The sequence below is a fragment of the Saimiri boliviensis genome, chromosome 19 (assembly GCF_048565385.1).
Source record: "Saimiri boliviensis isolate mSaiBol1 chromosome 19, mSaiBol1.pri, whole genome shotgun sequence".
Classification (NCBI taxonomy): Eukaryota; Metazoa; Chordata; class Mammalia; order Primates; family Cebidae; genus Saimiri; species Saimiri boliviensis.
This window is the reverse complement of record NC_133467.1, coordinates 11,810,905-11,834,512: the sequence shown is the minus strand read 5'-3', so window position 1 is coordinate 11,834,512 and position 23,608 is coordinate 11,810,905. Positions and strand designations below refer to the sequence as shown.

General features: G+C 40.6%; 1 protein-coding gene across 2 annotated transcripts in view; it reads left to right on the top strand.

Moving 5' to 3' along the window:
- Window positions 1-63: 63 nt before the first annotated feature.
- Window positions 64-23,608, top strand: part of DHX9 (DExH-box helicase 9) — a 45,612-nt gene continuing 22,067 nt past the window's right edge. The window contains exons 1-12 of one of the 2 annotated variants that reach the window (XM_039480633.2): window positions 64-182; window positions 4,414-4,546; window positions 5,213-5,353; window positions 12,434-12,545; window positions 13,804-13,916; window positions 14,829-14,977; window positions 17,326-17,372; window positions 18,935-19,071; window positions 19,373-19,462; window positions 19,555-19,716; window positions 19,867-19,944; window positions 21,419-21,610. In XM_039480633.2, coding sequence (XP_039336567.1) covers window positions 4,436-4,546; window positions 5,213-5,353; window positions 12,434-12,545; window positions 13,804-13,916; window positions 14,829-14,977; window positions 17,326-17,372; window positions 18,935-19,071; window positions 19,373-19,462; window positions 19,555-19,716; window positions 19,867-19,944; window positions 21,419-21,610 — 1,332 coding nt within the window. In that variant the 5' untranslated portion in view covers window positions 64-182; window positions 4,414-4,435. Of the gene's footprint in view, window positions 183-4,413; window positions 4,547-5,212; window positions 5,354-12,433; window positions 12,546-13,803; window positions 13,917-14,828; window positions 14,978-16,396; window positions 16,495-17,325; window positions 17,373-18,934; window positions 19,072-19,372; window positions 19,463-19,554; window positions 19,717-19,866; window positions 19,945-21,418; window positions 21,611-23,608 lie in introns of those variants that run through there. The other variant, XM_074389916.1, reaches the window with a different exon arrangement.

Sequence of the window (23,608 nt, the reverse complement as noted above, 5' to 3'; positions counted from 1 at the left end):
CATCCCCCATCCCGGCGCGCGTTCTGCGCATGCGTACACTCGCTAGCTCCGCCCCCTCGCGCCTTGGTCGGAGCCATTTCGCCGATTCCTTCATGCAAGTTGCAGTGCGCTTCTCTGTTGTCTCCGTGGAAGGCCAGAGCCACGCACGGTTCTAACAGCTGAACACTAGGAAACGGAAGCTGGTAAGGTAGGGAGACATCCTGGGCACCGTGTGGGGCGGCGGGGTCGCGGAAAGGCGGCGTGGGCCGTGGTTCAGCAGCCGGCTTTGTTGCGAAGCGCGGGCGGTGGCGGCGGCTGGGGGTGGGGGAAGGGCAGAGCCGGCCGCGGGTCCCCGGATTGCGGGTTGCGTGCGCGCCTCGCCTCGGTGCGCCTGCGCTGTTCGCGCCGCCTGTGGGCCCCCTTCTCCCCTCAGCCCGGCGTTTCCCGCTGCCGCCTCTAGCAGCCGCGGCCTGCTTCCCGCTCCGGCCGGCGTGCGCCCGGGCGCCGCGGCGGCTGAGGGAAGGGGCGCGTCGCCTGAGGCGGTTGCGGCCGGGACGCCACTCGCCCAGGGCCCTTCAGTCATTCAAGCCAGAAATAACTGGCGCCGTCGTGTGGGCCTTGTGGAGAGACCAAAAGATAGAAAGGTTAAAAATGAAAAGCGAGGGCCGGGCGCGGTGGCTCAAGCCTGTAATCCCAGCACTCTGGGAGGCCGAGGCGGGTGGATCACAAGGTCAGGAGATCGAGACCATCCCGGTCAACAAGGTGAAACCCCGTCTCTACTAAAAATACAAAAAAAAACTAGCTGGGCATGGTGGCGCGTGCCTGTAATCCCAGCTACTCAGGAGGCTGAGGCAGGAGAATTGCCTGAACCCAGGAGGCGGAGGTTGCGGTGAGCCGAGATCGCGCCATTGCACTCCAGCCTGGGTAACAAGAGCGAAACTCCGTCTAAAAAAAAAAAAAAAGAAAAAAGCGAGAGCTACTTTGGCTAATACAGCGAGGTGAGGCGTCTCGGAGGAGGGAGGCTTTGAGCCGCTGCGAGGGAAAAGCAGAGCCTGCAGAAGCGGAAGGGATTAGTTGCCGCCTAAGGGCAGAGACTGGGCGGGAGCTGAAAGCAGGCCACGTGCCTGGAGTGTGGTGAGGAGGACTTCAGAGAACGGGTTTTAGGGTGGCTAGAGTGGACCGACACCGTGGAGGACATTGCTGCGCTAGTCCGGGGGTACCGTAGTGGTGGCGGGAGAGATGGGGAGAAACGAATGGATAGGGGACATTTTTTTTTTTTTTTTTTTTAAGACGGAGTTTCCCTCTTGTTACTCTGGCCGGAGTGCAATGGCGCGATCTCGGCTCACCGCAACCTCCGCCTCGTGGGTTCAGGCGATTCTCCTGCCTCAGCCTCCTGAGTAGCTGGGATTACAGGCACGCGCCACCATGCCCAGCTAATTTTTTGTATTTTTAGTAGAGACGGGGTTTCACCATGTTGACCAGGATGGTCTCGATCTCTTCACCTCGTGATCCACCCGCCTCGGCCTCCCAAAGTGCTGGGATTACAGGCTTGAGCCACCGCGCCCGGCTGATAGGGGACATATTTTGAAGCAGAATTACGTAGTGGTGGAAGGTAGTGTATCTGGAGTCAGGCTGTGTTTTCCGGAATTTTTGCTCTTCTGATTAGGAGCTCTGTCTTCCTGGGGCAAGATACTCTTTGTCTCCGTTTTCCCTTCTCTAAAGGGATAGTAATCTTACCTTTACAAGATTACTGAGGATTAAGTAAAATAGTTGCATTTGGATGATCTGCTGTGGATGTTGTCTGGCACACGTTAAGGGTTCTGAAAGGGGTAGCTATGGAGAATGTTGACGGAGTAGACCACTCTAAGCTTGTGCTAGGAGTAACTGTGGATATTGTACCGTTTTTGGAGACCAAAATGTAGTGGTAGGGTGTTGAAACACGTTTGAGGGGAAATTTAAAATGCGGATTTGACTGAGATGGAGGGTAGGCATGGCACATGGGCGAGTCCGTGCCACAGATGAATGAACTTGATTTTGGACCTTTAAGAGAAAAGACTGGCTGGGCGCGGTGGCTCACGCCTGTAATCCCAGCACTGTGGGAGGCCGAGGTGGGCGGATCACGAGGTCAGGAAATCGAGACCATCCTGGCCAAAATGGTGAAACCCAGTCTCGACTAAAAGTACAAAAAATAAGCTGGGCGTCGTGGCGGGTGCCTGTAATCCCAGCTACTCGTGGAGGCTGAGGCAGGAAAATCGCTTGAACCCAGGAGGCGGAGGTTGCAGCGAGCCGAAATTACGCCACTGCACTCCAGCCTGGGCGACAGAACAGGAGTCTGTCTCAAAAAAAAAAAAAAAAAGAAAGAAAAACTTTCTTTTTTTTGAGACGGAGGTTTGCTCTTGTTGCTCAGGCTGGAATGCAATGGTGCGATCTCGGCTCACCGCAGCCGTGGCCTCACAAGTTCAAGCAACTCTCCTGCCTCAGCATCCCCAGTAGCTGGGGTTACAGGCACGTGCCACCACGCCCGGATAACTTTTGTGTTTTTAGTAAAGACGGGGTTTCTCCATTTTGGTCAGGCTGGTCTTGAACTTTTGACCTCAGGTGATCCCCCCGCCTCGGCTTCCCAAAGTGATGGGATTACAGGCGTGAGCCACCGAGCTTGGCCTAACTTTCCATGTATATTTGGGCATCAGTAGCATGTAGTTGGTATTGGACGTTATGGCGTTGTACGAGACTACGGAGACAGGGCTTTGATAATATAGTCCAGGCGTCCCCAGACTTTTTACACAGGGGACCAGTTCACTGGCCTTTTACACAACGGTCCCTCAGACCGTTGGAGGACCGCCACATACTGTGCTCCTCTCACTGACCACCAATGAAAGAGGTGCCCCTCCCTGAAGTGCTGCGGGGGGCCGGATAAATGGCTTTAGGGGGCTGCAGTTTGGGGACGCCTGGTATAGTCCTTCATACTTCTTATTCATTCACCATGAGCGCTTGTTGTTTAATTATTCATGAGGTGGAATTTCCACAGACATTTTCAGCTTTCCACGGCTCTTTTTGTTAACAGAACATTGCCTTGTCCAAATGGCTGACCGGAGTTAAACTGTGGCGACTAAATAAACATAACTTATGCTCCGGTGCAGTTTTGAGATTAGATTTAGGTGCTAACAAAACGCATCAAATGTGAAACATGAAGCAGACGGTTTAATACTTTCACAGCAAACTAAATTCATAGCATATTTTATTTACTCTGATTGTAAATGTGGTCTCAGATACCTTGCTTACAGTTCAGACTCAGCATTTAGACTCATAGACTTCATATCTTGTATTTATACTGAGGTAGAGAAGGAGTACCAAGACTGATTGTTGCACTTCAAGAAAACCTTTAATATCCTCAAATTTTAATGAATAATAATGTTTAAAGGAGAGATTTGGTATACAACATTTAATAGGTTACTGCCTTCAGTACTGAGTGCTTAATGTATTTGAACTTTTTTTTAACCCCGCCCCTTCCCTGTATTTGAACTTAATACATGCAGCCTACAAGTTTGAGGACAATGTCCTAGTGGTCATAATCAGTGAGAATAAACTATTGAATTTATACACAAATGATACCTGTTTCTTTTTTTTTTTTTTTTTTTTTTTTTTTGAGACGGAGTTTCGCCCTTGTTACCCAGGCTGGAGTGCAATGGCGCGATCTCGGCTCACCGCAACCTCCGCCTCCTGGGCTCAGGGAATTCTCCTGCCTCAGCCTCCTGAGTAGCTGGGATTACAGGCACGTGCCACCATGCCCAGCTAATTTTTTGCACTTTTAGTAGAGACGGGGTTTCACCATGTTGACCAGGATGGTCTCGATCTCTCGACCTCGTGATCCACCCGCCTCGGCCTCCCAAAGTGCTGGGATTACAGGCTTGAGCCACCGCGCCCGGCCTGATACCTGTTTCTTAATATGGTAGTTTGGATTTGAATTTAGAACTCCACTGTGGGTGACTTGGAAGTTATTTAATTTTCTAAGTCTTAGTTTCTTCCTCCCTGAAAAGATAGTGATAGTATCCACCGTATCTGCTTGCCATTGTTGTGAGGGTGAAGTGAGTTAAATACATAAGCTGCCCGTTGCGGAATGTGGGGCCTTATGTAAAATGCTTCGTAAGAAAAAATAAAAATCACTCATAGTCCCCAACAATATCCATTTTAGGGGCTATTCTTTCCAGTCTTGATCATGTATATATACTTTTCATGTAGTTCAAATAATACCGTTTTGTATCTTTTTTTAAAAAACATACAAACAATCTATGTCATTAAAATTTCTTTATAGGCAGTCTTAATAGCAACATGATAGAATATCCTATGTTTAACCTAGATTCAGTAATCTAGATAATTGGTTCTTCAATTTTTGCTATTATAAATGCTGTTTTTAACTGATTTTTGTTTCCTTAGGTCTGAAGAAGACACTTGAATCATGGGTGATGTTAAAAATTTTCTGTATGCCTGGTGTGGCAAAAGGAAGATGACCCCATCCTATGAAATTAGAGCAGTGGGGAACAAAAACCGGCAGAAATTCATGTGTGAGGTACTGAAGAATACAGTTTACATTTATGTGATTCGTGGGGTTCCTTTGGGGGTTAAAAGTAAAATGTTTTCTGTTTGGAGATGTTAATGTGTTGCACATTTGGAAACAACAGTTGTTTATTGTGACTTGACTGCTATTCTAAATCATTTTCAAGTCAGCATTATTTATAAAACAATCTGACAGGTAAATTGTTCTAATTAGAGCACATGTCTCCCCCAGCTTCCTCAGTACCAGTAGTGGGGATCTGAAAAGTTGGATCAACTGTTTACAGCTTTGCAAACACTTTCAGAAAGCAGAGCAATTCTTCATTGCTTCAAAGCAAAGTGCTTAAATACAAATGGAGAGCTTGTTCATGGATATTACAAAATCAGATTTTAATGTGAACCTTCTGTTAGATGAGAAGAAAATATCTGAACCACTTACATTATTTTTGGATTAGCTTATCACTAGACAACACAATTCAAGCCTTTTCTTTCAGTAGCTCATGAATTCTTCTAGATGTATTATTTTCAGTATGTTTATAGAGTTTGTTTCCTAAAGTTAGCTGTTTGTTGTTTCTTAATAGACTACTGAATTATAGATTGTTAAAATAGAATTACCCAGGTCAGTCTTTTACTACCTTTTTTTTGTTTTGTTTTGTTTTGTTTTGTTTTGTTTTGTTTAAAGGTTCAGGTGGAAGGGTATAATTACACTGGCATGGGAAATTCCACCAATAAAAAAGATGCACAGAGCAATGCCGCCAGAGACTTTGTTAACTATTTGGTTCGAATAAATGAAATAAAGAGTGAAGAAGTTCCAGCTTTTGGGGTAAGTACCTATGGCCAAGCACTTGAGATGTATGTTTGTAAAGTTGGACAAACTCAGTATGTGTTAGAGATTCAGGGTAATAATTTTTCACTATTTTCAGATATATCATGTTTCTTAATGAAATTTGGCATCTTGTTTTCTCTGAGCACTGGACAAAGTTTCTGAAGATGTGGATTGCATCCTTACTATTTATCTGTCTTAGGGGCTTGAGAAATTCCATTAATCTTTGTGTCTTATGGTTTTATTTATTCCGTGAATTTATACACTGGAGATTTCAGAGTCTGTTGTGTTCCACTCATTTCCAAGGCTAATATTTTAAATAAAATATAAAAAGTAGTAATATTTTAGTCACATTTGTTCCCACTGACACTTTTTGTCCCCCAGTAAGCAATGGGGTCTTGCTCTATCACCCAGGCTAGAATGCAGTGACACAGTGTTAGCTCGCTGCAGCCCCAAACTCTTGGGCTCAAGCAATCCTTCAGCCTTACCCTCCCCACCCCCCAACCCCAGTAGCTGGATTACAAGTGCATGCCACCACTTCGGAGAAGTTGTTTGGTTTTTGAGGCACGAGATCTTTCTCTATCACCTAAGCTGGAGTGCAGTGACACAATCTCGGTTCATGCCAACCTCTGCCTCCTGGGTTCAAGCAATTCTCCTGCCTCAGCCTTCTGAGTATCCGGGATTACCAACACACACCGTGATGCGCGGCTATTTTTTATAGTTTTAGTAGAGACAGGGTTTCACCACGTTGGCCAGGCTGGTCTCGAACTGCTGACCTCAAGTGATCCATCCACCCACCTCAGCCAAAGTGTTGGGAACACAGGCATAAGTCACTGCACCTGGCTGACATGTCCTTATGTAACAAAATAGTATTTTATGCAATGGAGCATTTTTGTGTTTTTTTCTATCATGGTTATCTTAATTTTGTAAGTATGTAACAATTAATACCTCTCTCTAGTAGGTTGTTTTTGGGGGTTTGTTTTTGTTTCGTTTTTCTGCTTTTTTGGTTTTTGCTACTGGAGTGCTGTGACTATTCATAGGCTCCATCAAACTCTTGGCCTCAAGCCATCCTCCTACCTCAGCTTTTCCCCAGCAGCTGGGACCGTGGGTGTGCCACTACACTGGGCTCTAGTAGTTTTTAAGAAATAAGCTTGCTTTCTTTTCTTTTTTTATTTTTTTTTAAGACAGTGTATTGCTTTGTCGCCTAGGGTGGAGTGGTGGATTGCAGTGGCATGATCTGCGCTCACTGCAACCTACGCCTCCTGTGTTCAAGCAATTCTTCTGCCTCAGCCTCCTGAGTAGCTGGAATTACATAGGCAGGAGCCACCACACCCACCTAATTTTTATATTTTTACTAGAGATAGGGTTCTACCATGTTGGGCAGGCTGATCTTGGACTCCTGATCTCAAGTAATCCTCCTGCCTCGACCTCTCAAAGTGCTGGGATTACAGATGACCCACTGCACCTGGCCTGTCCATGCCAGTTTTAACATGATCTTTTATTGACTGAATTTTTGTATTCTGACTTGTTTATGATAGTATTCTAACTCGTTATGAGGGAAATCTTACTTCTTTCCATTCCTTTGACTAAGAACTCAATAGACTTACTTTCTGGTAGATTAACTTCTAGATAATTAGAGGATCTTAACAGTCTTTAATCTCGTTAGTTTGCCTATCTGTAAGATGAAGGGATTGGGCAAGATGATTTTGCAAATTCCTTCTGGTTGTGAAAACAGTTTTGCAGATATCTTTTACATGTTGGAAGTCTTTGAAGTCTGCATCTATTCATTCTGTATCTTTTAGGTTCTTTTCTAATCTTGTAGATCTTCTGATGATAAATTCTCCTATTTTCTTTCTGAAGATATTTTTATTTTACCTTCTTTAAGAATATTTTTACTGGAAATAAAGTTGTGGAATGCCAAAGTTGTTTTTTCCCCTTTCAGTCTGTAAGTGAAAAAAAAAATTTTCCTCTTCTCTCATACCACACAATCAACACAGAAGATTTCTGTGACCAAAAGGGGCAGTGGGGGAGAAACTTTTTCTACACACACCAAGCAAGCAATTAGCTCTGCAGCAGACACTAGCTGGGTGTCCTCCAGTTCAATTCTGACACTACCTGGACAGTGTCAGATCCCACAGGGTGAGGGCTCAGTCCCACAAGACTCCCCAGCCCCCCTCAGACACCACCTGCAAATCAGGGCTTTTACAACTTCTGACTAATGAGCTTCAAGTTATGGTTCTCATGACTGCCTTTTTTGGTTCAGTTAATTTGCTAGAGTGGCTCACAGAACTCAGAATTACCAGTTCATTATAAAGTATACTACAAAATACAGTTGAAGTGATATGCAGGGCAAGATACAGGGGAAGGGACAGGGAGCTTCCATGTACTGCCTTCAATACCGTTCTTCAGGAACCTCCACGTGTTCTGCTGTTCTGAAGCCCTCCAAACCCTGTCCTTTGGTTTTATGGAAACTTCATTATTCAGTTTTGATTAAATCGTTGGCCATTTGTGCCTTGGACATTCAGCCTTTCTCCCCTTCCCGGAGGTTGGGGGGTGGGACTGGAAGTTCCAGCCCTCTAATCTTTCCTTGGTCTTTCTGGTGACCATTCCCTACACTGAAGCTATCTAGGGGCTGCCAGCCAGCAATCAACACATAGCATACAAAAAGTCTCCACGTGGGAGATTATAAGGATTTGGGAGTTTTATGCTAGGGAAATGAAGTTGAAGACCAGATAATACTTTAAAGATGATATGACATTGTCTACTTACATTGATTTTTATGAGAAAACATTTTCCTCTTTGTGTATCACAGAATTTTGGATTGCATCCTGGGCATTGGAATATTACGCTGTGGAGATTCTGAATAATGTTATACTTCTCCAGAGAGCATTGCTTTGGTTTTTTGTTTTGTTTTTTATCAGCCATTTCATTTGATTGGACTCAAAATGCATACTGTGTGTTTTGGGTGTTAACTCAAACAGCTCCTCAGTTTTCTGATTGTTTAAATAGGACAGCCAAGGAAGACTCCTTCAGGTCTACTTTGCTGGGCAGCTTGGAATCTGCCCTGTACGAGATGTGTGGTTTTCAGGGGTTTAGCCAGAGATTTCATATGCAGAATTTGGGAATTCTACTCCTCTCTGGCATTTTCCTTTCCAGCATTCCCTCACTTTCTAGCAGCTTTGGTTTCCCTGAACTCTCTGATTTTTCAGGCCAAAAAGGTGGTTTCATTGGAGTTTTAGCTGCTTGAGATGGCTTCCCTCAGGCTAAAAGCTACAATAAACTGGAATTAGACCCTTAATACTCTGTGCTTCCCCATTTTAACTTCTCTCAAGAACCTATCTGGTTTATTTTTGGTTCACTTTTTATTGCCTGAACATAGTTCTGGGGCGGTGTGTGTGTGTATTTTTTTCTTTTCCTAAAGATTATCTTACCTGCAGGAGAGTCAGTCTTACAGGAGCTTACTTGGCTATAATCAGGAGTAATCCCTTATGTCATTTTTTTTATTAGTGTTTTAAAATGGCTTAGATGTTTTCTGTTAAGTGGCTCTGGATTTTCTACTTTCTCATTCCTCTGTTCCAGCTACACTGTACTTCTCATAGTTCCTCAAATATGCCCTCTTTCTGCCTCAAAACTTTTATACCTGTTTCTTCTCTCTGAAGTACTCTTCTACGACTGTCCTGTTTAACATTATCAATTCGCTGTCACCCTTAGGTTACTTCTTAAACCTTTTCACTTTATTATTTTTCTCGATAACACTTACTTTTAACTCAGTGCTTCTCAACTGGAGACCATTTTGCCCCTCCTAAAGGACGTTTGGCAATGTATGGAGATTTTTTGTTGTTGTTGTACCTGGAGGTGGCCACTGGCATCTAGTAGGTGAAGGCCAGGAATGCTGCTAGTAAGGTACAGTGCGATTGACAGCCCATATGAGAAAGAATTATCCAGCCTAAAATGTCACCAAGGTGAGAAGCCCTGTTCCAACCTAATTTATTTTTGTTTACTTGTATTAGAATGTAAGTTCATGAGGGCATGGATTTTTTTGTTTTTAGTTCATTGCTTGTGTCCCAAACATTTAAAATGGTTCTGGTCTACAGCAGACGCTTAAATGTTTTTTGGTTCACTGAATAAGTGAATGGATTAATTTGAGAAAATTATAACAGCCCATTTTTACTTGTAACCATTGTATTAGTCCATTCTTGGGTTGCTATGAAGAAATACCTGAGACTGCATAATTTAAAAAGAAAAGAGGTTTAATTGGCTCACAGTTCTGCCGGCTGTATAGGAAGCGTGGTACTGGAATCTGCTTGGCTTCTGAAGAGGCCTCAGGAAACTTAGAATGAGGGTACGGAAGGTGACGGGGAAGCAGGCATATCTACGTAGCAGGAGCAAAAGAAAATAAAGGGGAGGGTGCCACATACTTTTAAATGACCAGATCTCAGGAGAACACACTTGCTTTTGCTAGGATAGCAAGAATGTGGTGCTAAACAATGCATGAGAAACCTACCCTGTCATCCGTTTACTTCTCACCGAGCTCTACATTCAACATTGAGGTTTAAAATTGCACACGAGGGCCAGGCATGGTGGCTCTTGCCTGTAACGCCAGATCTTTGGGAGGCCAACGTGGGCAGATCATCTGAAGTCAGGAGTTCGAGACCAGCCTGGCCAACATGGTGGCATGCGCCTGTAACCGCAGTTACTCGGGAGGCTGAGACAGGAGAATTGCTTGAACCTAGGAGGTGGAGGTTGCAGTGAACTGAGATCAAGCCATTGCACTCCAGCCTGGGCAATAAAACAAGACTCATCTCAAAAAAAAAAAAAATCATGATTAGGTTTGGGCAGGGACACATAACCAAACTGTTAGCTAGCTCCCATCTTTTTCTTATCTCCTCATTCCAGGCAAATCCTTTTTCATATCACTTATTTCCACTTAACTTCATCTGGAAATAAGTGATATGAAAAAGGATTTGCCTGGAATGAGGAGGTAAGATAAAGATGGTAGCTTTATCATGTATCACTTTATTTCATGCCATAAATTGGATTTGCCAAAAGTGACCTGTGTAGAGGATATTTAGAAAATTTTTTGCTGTGGACAATTGTAGATGTGTATAAAAGAATAGTATAGTGAAACTCCATGTTCCATCATCTGGCTGTAACACTTTCGATTTGACTCATCTCTACCCTAACTACTCCCCTTTCTTAGATTATTTGGGAGCATCCCAGACATCTTATTATTATTTAAATTAAAATATCCTTTTTTAAAAAACATGATAATGAAGCCTAAAAGAAAAATCTGAGAAGGGTCTTCATATAATCAGATATCCAGTTAATGTTTAGATTTTTCTGATTGTTTCACAAACTTTATCCCCTCGTGAGATGTTTGGTAATGTCTAGAAATGTTTTAACTTGAAGGAGGTGTGCCGATGGTGTTCAGTCAGTAGAGGCCAAGGATGTTAAAAACCGTGGTATTCAGGACAGCTTTCTTCAACAAATAATTATCTGACCGAAATGTCAGTGGTGCAGATGTTGAGAAACCTTGGTCTATAACCTCATCACTGGTGTATTTTTTGTGTCAGTCTATGATAAATATCTTAGTATTATTTTAATTTGCTTCTTAAAATTATGAGCGAATTCAAACATCTTTTGGCCTTTACGGATCATTTGCTTATATAGTTTTGTGTACTGCCTATACATATACTTCCCTTTTTTTTTTTTTAATTGAATTCTTGGTCTTTTCCTGTGTTTGTTTATATGTTAGCAACATTAACTGTTTACCTGTGATGTGTCAGAAACATTTCTCTCAGTTTGCCCATTATAACTTTATTTTTACTTGTGTTTTTTGCCATATCAAAAATTTTTTTCCAATGTAAAATAGACACACACCTTTTTTTTTTTTTTTTTTTTTTTTTTACTTCATCAGCATTCAGCTTTATTGATCACATCCTTCAAACCAACACATTTTTCTGTCTTCTCTGGCACTGGTTTCTCTTATCTTTCTGTCTCTGACTGCTCCTTAGTTTTTGTTTTATCCTCATCTTGGATGCAGTTTGAAACCATATCCTTAAGTATTAAGTATTTATACCTAATACTATTCCAAGCTTGGGTATTCTGTCAGATACTTGTTTCTTTTTGTAATGAATATATCAGTACTTGTCTATTCCCAAGGCTAAATCATCCAGCATGGGTGACAGAGCCAGACCCTGTCTCAAAAAAAAAAAAAAAGAAAAGAAAAATGGCATGGTGGCTCACACTTGTAATACCAACACTTAAGGAGGTAGAGGCAGGAGGCTTACTTGAGCCCAACAGCTGCAGTGATCTGTGATTGCACCATTGTACTCCAGGCCTGGTGATGGAGTGAGACACTGTCTCAAGAAAAAAAAAAGAATTTTTTTTTTAAATAGAAACATACTGTGAGGACAGAAAAATTAGTAAATGGACAATAACATTGCCAATGTTACTAAAAATCTATTTTTCTTTAGCTATGTAAATGTTTATTATAATGTGATAAAATACTTATGTAAATTATTTGAAAAAATTTTCTCATTGCTGACTCTTCCTTAGGCAGAGTCAAGATTATGCACTATGACACTTTTAATACTCTTATATCTCACCTGTTTTAATTGATTTTGAAATGTTAAAAAAAAAAGCTTCCTCATCACTGGAAAATAGAAGTTGTATCACTCAGACACCTCAGTTCTCATAGGTTAGGAATTTTCTTTTAGGTTGATGTAAGTAGAGAGGGAGGTAGAGAGGTATTTAAGGCCCTGGAGTGGCAAGATGGTAGGTAGAAAGAAGAGGACAAGTTAGCATTGTGGTGCCAGTACTGCCCACTGAATTTTTCCCAGGCCTTGGTTAATTGGGCTGACACTAGAGAAATGTTGTTCCCAGTGGATTAGGGGAAACACTCAGCCAGTTCTTCATTTCAGATTGAAATACTGCTCTAGAGACTTAACCTCTAAACAAAGATGGTAATATTACAAAGAAAGGTGGTGTGACACATGGGTCTTTTTTAAATATTAAAAGAATTTACTAATCTCTGTGAAAGCGAAAGCACTGACCCTGCCTTGACTTTTTCTCTTGCAGGTAACATCTCCACCCCCACTTACTGATACTCCTGACACTACAGCAAATGCTGAAGGAGGTTTACCAACAACCATGGGAGGACCTCTTCCTCCACATCTGGCTCTCAAAGCAGGTAAGAGACTTGAATGCATGCACATGATGAAGAATAAGAGACACACAATCCTGATCACCATCTCTGTTTCTCATTTTGGGTAAAAAGAACTGCAGTAAACTGTTGATGTTAAGAGAGACAACCCAAGGCCTTCATAAATTTGCACATACCACCAGATCATTTATTTTTTCTTTTTTTAGAAAGTGTGGTTATCAACTTAGAAAGTTTTGGCATCATTAGCTTTTACTAAATTTTTCTCTGAATAATTAGGTTTTGCATGGGCTATAAAATTTGGTTAAAGGATTTTAGGAATTGCCTTTTCTTGTTCCTTATTCTTACCAAATCTATTGTTGACTTGTTTACCCTCTGGATCTGAACCATTGGGAAAATCTGTATGCAGTAAGTCCTCAGTAAGTTCTTGAAAACTGCTAAGACCTTAAGCAGAATAACTTACAAGTCTTAGTTTTCAAGAACCTAACAACAACATTAAGTGAGGACTTACTATATAGTCACAGCTTTTATTGGGATGTCTACCATAGGGTAGATTAACTAGGGTTTTGGTCAAATTGCTTAAGTCTGTACTATTTTTTAAAGAACAGTAGTGTCTACTGCCTATGATTACTTTGAGGGATATAGTTTTTTTAATGCATGTAATAAACTTAGAGTTAATAGTCATTGCTAGCTGCTAGTTTTACTTACTTGCCAGTTTCGTCAATAGTTAACTTATTTCCATTACTACTTCTAGCAGGTTGCTATCTTTTCAGAGTCATATTATCAAATAAATAGTTTCATCATTTAATCTGTTGTTACATATGTAACAAGTTTAAAACAAAGCTATATTGATAATATATGCTGAGTTATTCAATTCCTGTCATTCACTGCTAAGATAGCTTCCCTCTGCATATTAGCTTCAGAATTTGCAGTTGGAATTCTTCAGCGATGTAACACTTTTTTCAAGTAAGTCATGGACGTTTCAGGCCCCTCCACTTCCCAGATTCAAGCAGTTGTCACCTCAGCCTCCCAAGTAGCTAGGATTACAGGCATGCACCACCATGCCAGGCTCATTTTTGTTTTTTTAATAGAGTTGGGATTTCGCCATGTTGACCAGGCTGGTTTCAAACCTCTGATCTCAGGTGATCCACCCACCATGGCCTCCTGAAATGCTGGGATTACAGGTGTGAGCCACCATACCGAGCCATAAATTAGGATAATTTTTAAAAGTATTTAGGATTTGTCTAAGGTGACAATTCACTAAAAACTTTTTTTTTTTTTTAAACAGAAAATAATTCTGAGGGAGGGTCCTCTGGCTATGGTGTTCCTGAGCCCAACTGGGACCGAGGAGCTAACTTGAAGGATTACTACTCAAGAAAGGAAGAACAAGAAGTGCAAGCGGTAAGGTAGCACCTTACATCTCTGAGAATATGATTGGGGACTTAGTTAACAACTTCAAGGTTTAGGATATTTACAAGTTAATAATTGGGTGCATCTTTTAAGAGGTTATTTGAGACTACTTATTAGCACAAGTCATCATAACTACCCATTTACTATTGTTACTCACATTGCCTATGGGGAAAGAACAGTACTTTTTCTTGATTTTGAAAAAGTTTCCTCTTCTGCTTTATAGGAAATATAATTATCTCAGGAAACCTGACTTTATGAGCACTTACAGTAAAAAAGTGTCTTTAATAGTATAGCTTATTTTTCCACTTTATGTATTCAGTGTTAAACACAAAGAAGTTGCCGGTTTTTTTCTTTTTTTTTTTCTTTTTTTTTTTTTTTTTTGAGACAGAGTTTTGCTCTTGTTACCTAAGCTGTAGTGCAATGGCACGATCTCAGCTCACCGCAGCCTCCGCCTCCTGGGTTCAGGCAATTCTCCTGCCTCAGCCTCCTGAGTAGCTGGGATTATAGGTACGCACCACCATGCCCAGCTAATTTTTTGTATTTTTAGCAGAGATGGGGTTTCACCATGTTGACCAGGATGGTCTCGATCTCTTGACCTCGTGATCCACCCTCGGCCTCCCAAAGTGCTGGGATTACAGGCTTGAGCCACCGCTCCCAGCCAGAAGTTGCCTTTTTTTCTTTAGGAAGAATTTAAGTGCAGTATATTAGCTAATAGCTTGTTTACGTAATAGGGCCTTTAGATGCAGTAAAAACTAATTCTGGTTCAGTTTTTGACTAGGATTATAAACTATCAAAAACAGCTTTTGCATTATAAAGGATAGTACAAAGAAGGTATTAAAAGTTTCTGTGCCTTAAGTTTGTGTAACTAAACTTAATGCAGCCCAATTGTCATTGATTCTACAGACTCTAGAGTCAGAGGAAGTGGATTTAAATGCTGGACTTCATGGGAACTGGACCTTGGAAAACGCTAAAGCTCGTCTAAACCAATATTTTCAGAAAGAAAAGATCCAAGGAGAATATAAGTACACCCAAGTGGGTCCTGATCACAACAGGTTTGCTTGTTTCGTTCTTTTCCTTCTGTAGTAAGTTAAGATGATTTTAGATATTCCCTACTGAGTATATTTTTGTATGTGTTTTCTGGTTGTGTGGATTAGAAGTGAACTGTGAAAACATACATTAATTTGCACAAGAATAATTATTGATTTGTAATGTGCAATTTCCATGGCTTTCACATGAGTGTGAATTTTAGCTGTGTAAGAAGTTCAGTGTAAATCTGCTTTTTGTCAGGCTAGACTTTAAGCTGCTTATTTGAATCTGAGAGGCAAAAGTCATAACCACAAGTGCTGGTTTGTCTAGTTGATTTTAAAACCAGCCAATGGTGGTGATTTTGTTCACCTTGGTATTCTTAGAGGCAGTTACTATTTCTTATTAAAGAAATAGGTTAGGTACTTAGTTTTGAGTCCCAGAAGTAGATTGTATTGCATCTACATCCACATTTCACTTAAGCCTTAAAAATTGCCAGCTTTCCTAGGAGTCCTGTTGAAATTTAAGGGCTCATCATAAGGTCAAAAAGGAACAGCCTGTCTTTGTATGTGGGGGTGTACTATTTTCCTGTTAAATTCATAAAACTGAATATAAAGGGAGGTCGTTTGAACAGTATGTTTCTCAGCCTGCTTGCTGTTCTTCCTGAGAGCATTCCAGGGTGTAGTAATTATTACTCCCAGGAAGGCTCATACGGATTAGACTTTTCTGGGGAGCGGTGTATTTTTATTAGAAGGGAGGGGAGGTTGTAATGGAAACCTTCTGAATGATTCATTTGCTGTCCTTATTAAAATAAATTATCCAAAATACATTAAAAATATTTTTCTTGAAAATCAAAGTGTTCTGTCTTGGCTGCATATAGCGACCCTAAAATACTAATTATTAATACAAAATTTTATCACTGATCAAAATGATACTTAGAGCATGGTTCCTCCTTCCTCCCACTGTTTTGTTCAATCCTGAATTCTCAAATATTTCTGGTGTCAGCCTTTTAAAACCTTCAGGTTGTAAAGGAGTGATACATTTGTTGATTGTTTTCTTTCATATTTTGTCTTTCTGAACGGTTTGGGCTTGGTAGCACTTGGTGACTTTAAGAACAGTAAGATACCTAAGTGTGCCTGAAGCTCATCGTTGCAGACATTTTTTGTTATCAGTATCTTAAAGATTTCTGATACAAAGCAATGAAGAATTCAGGAAAAGACAATGTGAGAGGCAGAGACAATTGGGGGAGCCAGGACAGCATTCCTGTATGGCCTTTTATTTAAAGGCATAACAGACAGCAACACCAGAGGTCTGTGTTCATAATACACATGTGCTGCTGCTTAGGCTGAACTAAGCAATCACATGGGAAACTATTGTAAACTGATTTCTGGTGTCGCTGTTCCCCCTAGGTGGAGGAGAATGAGATTGAGTGCTGACTTTAAGCCTGGCTGAGAAACATACTGGCATCGATGTCCTTAATGAAAGGGTGGATGTTGTTCCCCTGAAAGCCAGTGGCCTTTGACCCCTGAAGCCGCTGTGCCTGAAGGTCAGTTCACAAGAGGTATAGGAAGGAGTCTAACATTAATTTTTTCCTTAAGCCTCACCCAGCCTTTTATTCACAGCACAAAGTCTAGGTTTAGAATGTATCTGAGCAGTGAAAGGACCAGAATGCATAGATTTCAAAGGGCAGTTTTTCCCTTGTGAAAACCTAAATTCATTTTCTAGACTCCACAAGCAGTTTTAGATACAATGTTACAGCATGTGTTTTGTTCTCCAGGACCTGATTTAAATAAATGTGATATAAGTAGGCTAAGTTTTTTATCATCCAGGGCCGCTTCCAACTGCAGGCAGATGTGAGAACTCTCTGCCTTAGGAGCCATTGATGTGCACAAAGTGTATGTGCATGTGTGAGTTTGCATATATTAGCTTAATCTTAACAGTTTGCAGTCATTAATGGGTGGCCTGTGCAGAAGCATCTTAAAATAATTCTAACAGTAATGTGTAATGTAAAGCATTTTGGGCCTCCTTTATTTCTTGGCTCCAAGCTAAGTGGAAAATTCCTTTTCATTGAATGTGTTCTTGCTGTTCAGACTCCAGCCTTTGGAATAAGAGTAAGTAAATATAAAATCTAAAACCCTAACGTTTTCCTTTCATGAACAATTGGCTCATCGACTTTGATTATAGTTGTTTTATGCCATGTTGTATATTTGAAGTTTAAATACTTCATTTGTTCTAGGGTTGGGCAGAAACAAATGCTGGTAATTTTTTTTTTCTGTGATTTGCCTAAGCAGTTGGAAAGCCTGCCTGACGTGGGAGACCTGGATTTGCCAATTTCTAACAGTGAAATTTCTAACCTTGCTTGTATATGTTGTTACAGGAGCTTTATTGCAGAAATGACCATTTATATCAAGCAGCTGGGCAGAAGTAAGTGTTACTGTTTCCCCGATATTACAACACTTTGTATAGAGAAGCTGTATTATTGAAAGAGCACATAATGTAAGATAGCATCTAGGGTATATTTTAGAATATTAGTAATTATATATATTAGAGGCAAAGTCTTCCAGTTTACGTATGAAGCAGACTATATTAGTGTAATGTTTGAAAGGTAAGATAAAGCAGGATGATTAGGAGTCTGCCAATGTCAAAGAAGTTTAAAACTTTTTTATATGTAAAATGAGTTATTTTGAGTGGATGGGAAATATTAAGGGATAAAGGCAGGCTAACTTCTGTCACCTCACTAATTTGATTGGGGTTAATTTGGCTATTTAGACAGAAAGATACCTTTGTACCCCTTTGCATTATATTCATTTCTCCTAAAACTGAATGATACTGGGGGAGAGGAAACTTTCTATTAGTATTTTCTTTAAGGATATGAGTAGCCGTTAGCTTTAGTTTAATGCTGAGGTCAGCAAACTGTAGCCATCTGGCCAAATCCAATGTACTGCCTGTTTTTATAAGTGTTTTATTTGAATATAGCTACACTCATAACTACAATTATTCCTTTGTCAGAGGACAGCAAACTCTTTTTTTTTTTTTTTTTTTTTTTTTTTTTTTTTCCTCGAGACGCAGTTTCGCTCTTGCTACCCAGGCTGGAGTGCAATGGCGCGATCTTGGCTCACTGCAACCTCCGCCTCCTGGGTTCAGGCAATTCTCCCGCCTCAGCCTCCTGAGTAGCTGGGATTACAGGCACGTGCCACCATGCCCAGCTAATTTTTTTGTATTTTTAGTAGAGACGGGGTTTCACCATGTTGACCAGGATGGTCTCGATCTCTCGACCTCGTGATCTACCCGCCTCGGCCTCCCAAAGTGCTGGGATTACAGGCTTGAGCCACCGCGCCCGGCCCAGCAAACTCTTTCTATAAAGGAATAGATGATAATATTTTAGACTTCACAGGTCACACATTGTTATTTGTTTTATTTTTACAACTCTTGAAAAACATACAACCATTCCCAGTCCTATGGTTTGTCAAACTCTATTGTCTGTGGCCGCTTTCATACATTAGAGGCAGAGTTGAGTACTTGTGACAGCGGCTATGGCCTGCAAATCCTAAAATATTTATTAACCCTTTATGGAAAAAGTTTTCCAAATCCTGGTCTAGGTAGTCACTCTGGACCTGATTGCATTTATTGGTTTATTTTTTACTCTTTGGCTTTTCAAAAGTCAGACTATGTTTTCTTCCCCTATTTTAATGCCAGATGATTTCAACACTGACAACTTTTAAAATAGGTTTTTGCTTTCATAATATTGATTTGTATGAGTCCTACGATCAACCTGTAATCAAAACAGTTGGTTATTTAGTTGATAAATTGTTTGGCAATTTCTTTTGTTTAGCGTATATTAATAGAATAAAAAGAAACTAGAACCCATGGCATACACTGTATTTAAGGAGTTCTTTTGTACCTAAGCCCATGGTTCCTGGTGATAAGATGTTTCTTTACTTAAGTGATTGATCCTTCTATCTGATAAACCTGATCTTACGTTACAGGAATTTTTGCACGAGAGCATGGATCAAATAAGAAATTGGCAGCACAGTCCTGTGCCCTGTCACTTGTCAGACAACTCTACCATCTTGGAGTGGTTGAAGCTTACTCTGGACTGACGAAGAAGAAGGAAGGAGAGACAGTGAGTTTTTAGATTTATAATAGACTTGTGAGATATAAGTTAGCTCTTCTTTAGTATTTGGCTAATCAAGTTTAATTTCAAGGAATCTTACCTCAAGAAATGAAATGGCCTTGCTAATTATCTATGTCTGGCATGATGTCCGTAATAGGCAATGAGTAAATAATAATCATTGAAGTAATTCTCTCATTAAAGGGAACTGACTGTTGGCTTAGGAATACTGTAAACTAAGTGTTGACTGTATATTCTTAGCCCCACTATAGTAGATTTGAGTAGTATTTATATGTGTGAACCTTTTTTGTAGGTGGAGCCTTACAAAGTAAACATCTCTCAAGATTTAGAGCATCAGCTGCAAAACATCATTCAAGAGCTAAATCTTGAGATTCTGCCCCCGGTAAGCATTACAGCTATTTAGTTCACATGTATGTAGAACTCTTCAGTAGACAAGCAAATCATTTTGTTGTTGTTTTTCTTATTTTTTTATAGCCTGAAGATCCTTCTATGCCAGTTGCACTCAACATTGGCAAATTGGCCCACTTTGAACCATCTCAGCGACAGAACCAAGTGGGTGTGGTTCCTTGGTCACCTCCACAATCCAACTGGAATCCTTGGACTAGTAGCAACATTGATGAGGGGCCTCTGGCTTTTGTGAGTACAGTATTATTTTTGAGATCAGGCTCTTATTTTACTCTTGAGTATGTTTGATTAGTGTGTCTAGGTAAAAAAAAAAAAAAATGGATTTATTTTGAAGCTGAATTACGTGCTTTTGTTTAACCATGTGGGCTTTTTGTTTTACAGGCTACTCCAGAGCAAATAAGCATGGACCTCAAGAATGAATTGATGTACCAGTTGGAACAGGATCATGATTTGCAAGGAGTAAGTCTGAATTATTTAGACATGTGTTGCCCAGAGCTTCAAAATGTTCTAGGTATGGGTAAAAAGTCAGTGAATGAAACATTTTGCCCTTTTTAGGAGGACAAATCAAAGATATGTACCAAACTGCTAATCCTAGTTACCCTTAAAGTTAATAGCTATGAGTTGAGGGACTGGGAGAGAATTTCACCTTTTTTTTTTTTTTTTTTTTGAGTCTCTGTCGCCCAGGCTGGAGTACAGTGGTGTGATCTTAGCTCACCACAATCTCCACCTCCCAGGTTCAAGCAATTCCCCTGACTCAGCCTACCGAGTAGCTGGGATTACAGGCACCTGCCACCACGTCCAGCTAATTTTTCCATTTTTAGTAGACATGGGGTTTCACCAGGTTGGCCTTGAGCTCCTAATCTTGTGATCCGCCAGCCTCAGCCTCCTAAAGTGCTGGGATCACAGGCGTGTGCCAACGCACCCGGCGAGATTTTCACTTAATGTAATTTAAAAAGTGGAGAGATTTAAGGCCATAACTCCTTTTGTTGTTGGGATTTTGTTTTTATTTTAGTGTTTTTTAAATTTAAAAAGATATATTAAAATGTTGATGCACGTGTAATGTTTAGGGAGAATGAGGAAATTTAGTTTTTGGACAACATCAAAAGATATATTCCTTAGAAATTTAGTGAAAAGAAGCAGTTCTATTAGAGATATAAATATACACTTTCCTTTTTGGAAAAAAATATTTTGATCACTGAGCCAAGGGAAATGAGTGAGTAAGTTTTTAAAAAGATGGAAGTAGGGAAGTTTGTTCTGAGACAAAGTCTTGCTTTGTTGCCCAGACTGGAGTACAGTGGTGCAGTCTCAACCCACTGCAACCTTCACCTCCCAAGTTCAAGCAGTTCTTTTGCTTCAGCCTCCTGAGTAGCTGGGATTACAGGCATGCGCCACACTTGGCTAATTTTTTTTTTTTTTCTTTTTTTGAGACGGAGTTTCGCTCTTGTTACCCAGGCTGGAGTGCAATGGCGCGATCTCGGCTCACCGCAACCTCCGCTTCCTGGGTTCAGGCAATTCTCCTGCCTCAGCCTCCTGAGTAGCTGGGATTACAGGCACATGCCACCATGCCCAGCTAATTTTTTGTACTTTTAGTAGAGACGGGGTTTCACCATGTTGACCAGGATGATCTCGATCTCTCGACCTCGTGATCCACCCGCCTCGGCCTCCCAAAGTGCTGGGATTACAGGCTTGAGCCACCACGCCCAGCCCCATTGGCTAATTTTTGTATTTTTAATAGAGGCAGAGTTTATCATGTTGGCCAGGCTGGTCTCAAACTCCTGACCTTGTGATCCTCAGCCTCCCAAAGTGCTGGGATTCCTGGTGTGAGCCACTGCACCTGGCCTCTAGAGATGGAAGTTTTTTAAAAGATTAAGATACTTGCTTCTAATGTGTTGGTAGAAATTTAACTAAAATGTGACTGACTTTTTTAATGCAGATCTTGCAGGAGAGAGAGTTACTGCCTGTGAAGAAATTTGAAAGTGAGATTCTGGAAGCAATCAGTCAAAATTCAGTTGTCATTATTAGAGGGGCTACTGGATGTGGTAAAACCACACAGGTTCCTCAGTTCATTCTAGATGACTTTATCCAGAATGACCGAGCCGCAGAGTGTAACATTGTAGTAACTCAGGTAAGTAGTAAACCAACCATGAAATACCTAGAGGCCAGACTATTTCTGATTCTTTGTTTGATTAACTACTTCTTGTAATTATATAAATTTCTGAGAGAGCATTGTACCCTTGATATTAAATTTAAAAAAACACACACATAAAAAGAACTTACTGTTTAACATTTCTTTTTTTTTTCTTTTTTTTTTTCTTTTTTTTTTTTTTGAGACGGAGTTTCGCTCTTGTTACCCAGGCTGGATTGCAATGGCGCGATCTCGGCTCACCGCAACCTCCGCCTCCTGGGTTCAAGCAATTCTCCTGCCTCAGCCTCCTGAGTAGCTGGGATTACAGGCACGCGCCACCATGCCCAGCTACTTTTTTGTGTTTTTAGTAGAGACGGGGTTTCACCATGTTGACCAGGATGGTCTCGATGTCTTGACCTCGTGATCCACCCGCCTCGGCCTCCCAAAGTGCTGGGATTACAGGCTTGAGCCACCGCGCCCGGCTACCCTAAGAGATTCTAAGTGTTTATAGAAGCCAGCTGTTAGTAGAAATGTAAAAAAAAAAAAAAAAAAAAAAAAGGAAGAAAAACCATAGGAAAGACAGTAGTAGAAATGAAGGATTATAGTAGTTATCAAGCATTTACCTGTTGGTTGTAGAATGCAAGCAACTTTTTGAAAGGACGCAGAAAACTTGGTGGTTACATTTTGTACCATTAGTGAAATAACATTTTCACATTCCTTGACTCAGGTACATAGAAATCTTTTGATGGACAGATACAGAGCTCATACTTTCATGTAACACTTTTACAGGGTAACTGAGGTGCAGAGTACTGTCTGTATCTCATTTTGTTCTCACTAATTAAATCTCTGGATGAAGGTGTGTATGTGTGTGTGTGTGTGTGTGTGTGTGTGTGTATATATATATGTGTGTGATGTGTTGATACTTAAACAGCTAATCTGACTTAGAGTAGTTGAACCTTGAGAAGTTGATTTCTATGAAATTCTACTTAAAAGCTGAAGTTACAGAGAAATTTAAGAAAATGGTGACAGCTGGAAAAATCTTTATCCATTGCTAAGTAAGATTATTGAAAAGATTGATAGTATAAAGGAGATAGTGATCAGTAAAAGCTAGCAAAATTTTATACAGTGTGTTCAATAAGGCAGCTTTCAATCTCTTTATCTTTATTGTCAGGATAAATATGAGCTAGGTGATAGTATATAGCCTCACACCCTAATTCTCTCTTATATTAGGGAAATAGAAATTAAAACCATGTTTTATATTAAATCTTATATTATACTCTGGCTTCCTAGTCATGTTCCTAATATGTGATATCAAATAGGTACTTAGAGTAAATGTGAACTCAGAAAATGTTTTCTTAGCAAGGAGCTGAAATTCAGCCTGTTGTCAGGAACTTTTAGACAGGATCAAATCCAAGGCAATTTAAAAGCGTGCAGTACATAAATCTTGGTGTACCTCTGTATTTAGGCATGTCCTAATAGCCATAATATCCACCAAGTAAAGGTTGTTTTGTGTACTTAGAAGACATGGAAACACTTCAGAAGAGTTTTCATAAAGAAGTCCAACACTTAAACATTAGCCTATAGCATTCCCCTTAGAGTTTTGCACACTTATTGTTGGAAATAGCAATACACACTCAGTTTTTCCTGCTGTTGTGAGCTTATCAAAAACAATGATTTCCGTTTCCCACCTATCTCTAGCACCTTCTCTGACTCCTGATGCAAAACTGCAGTGAATGTTTGATTACTGAGTTAACAAGTGAGCAAAAGGTGGTCACAGTACTTATGGCAAAGAATGCAATTCATTGTTCACCTTCCTAGTTCCCATAAGTCTCAGTTAAATAATTTCCTAAAAGTGTGTTTTTAGTGTGGCGTTTAGTTAGAAAAACAAACCCGTGCATATGCTGTGCCCTGTTCCCTACTGGTAAATCACCTTTGTATACTATTTAATAGTTGGGGGCAATGACAAGTTATAGGACCATTTTATATACAAATTGAAAA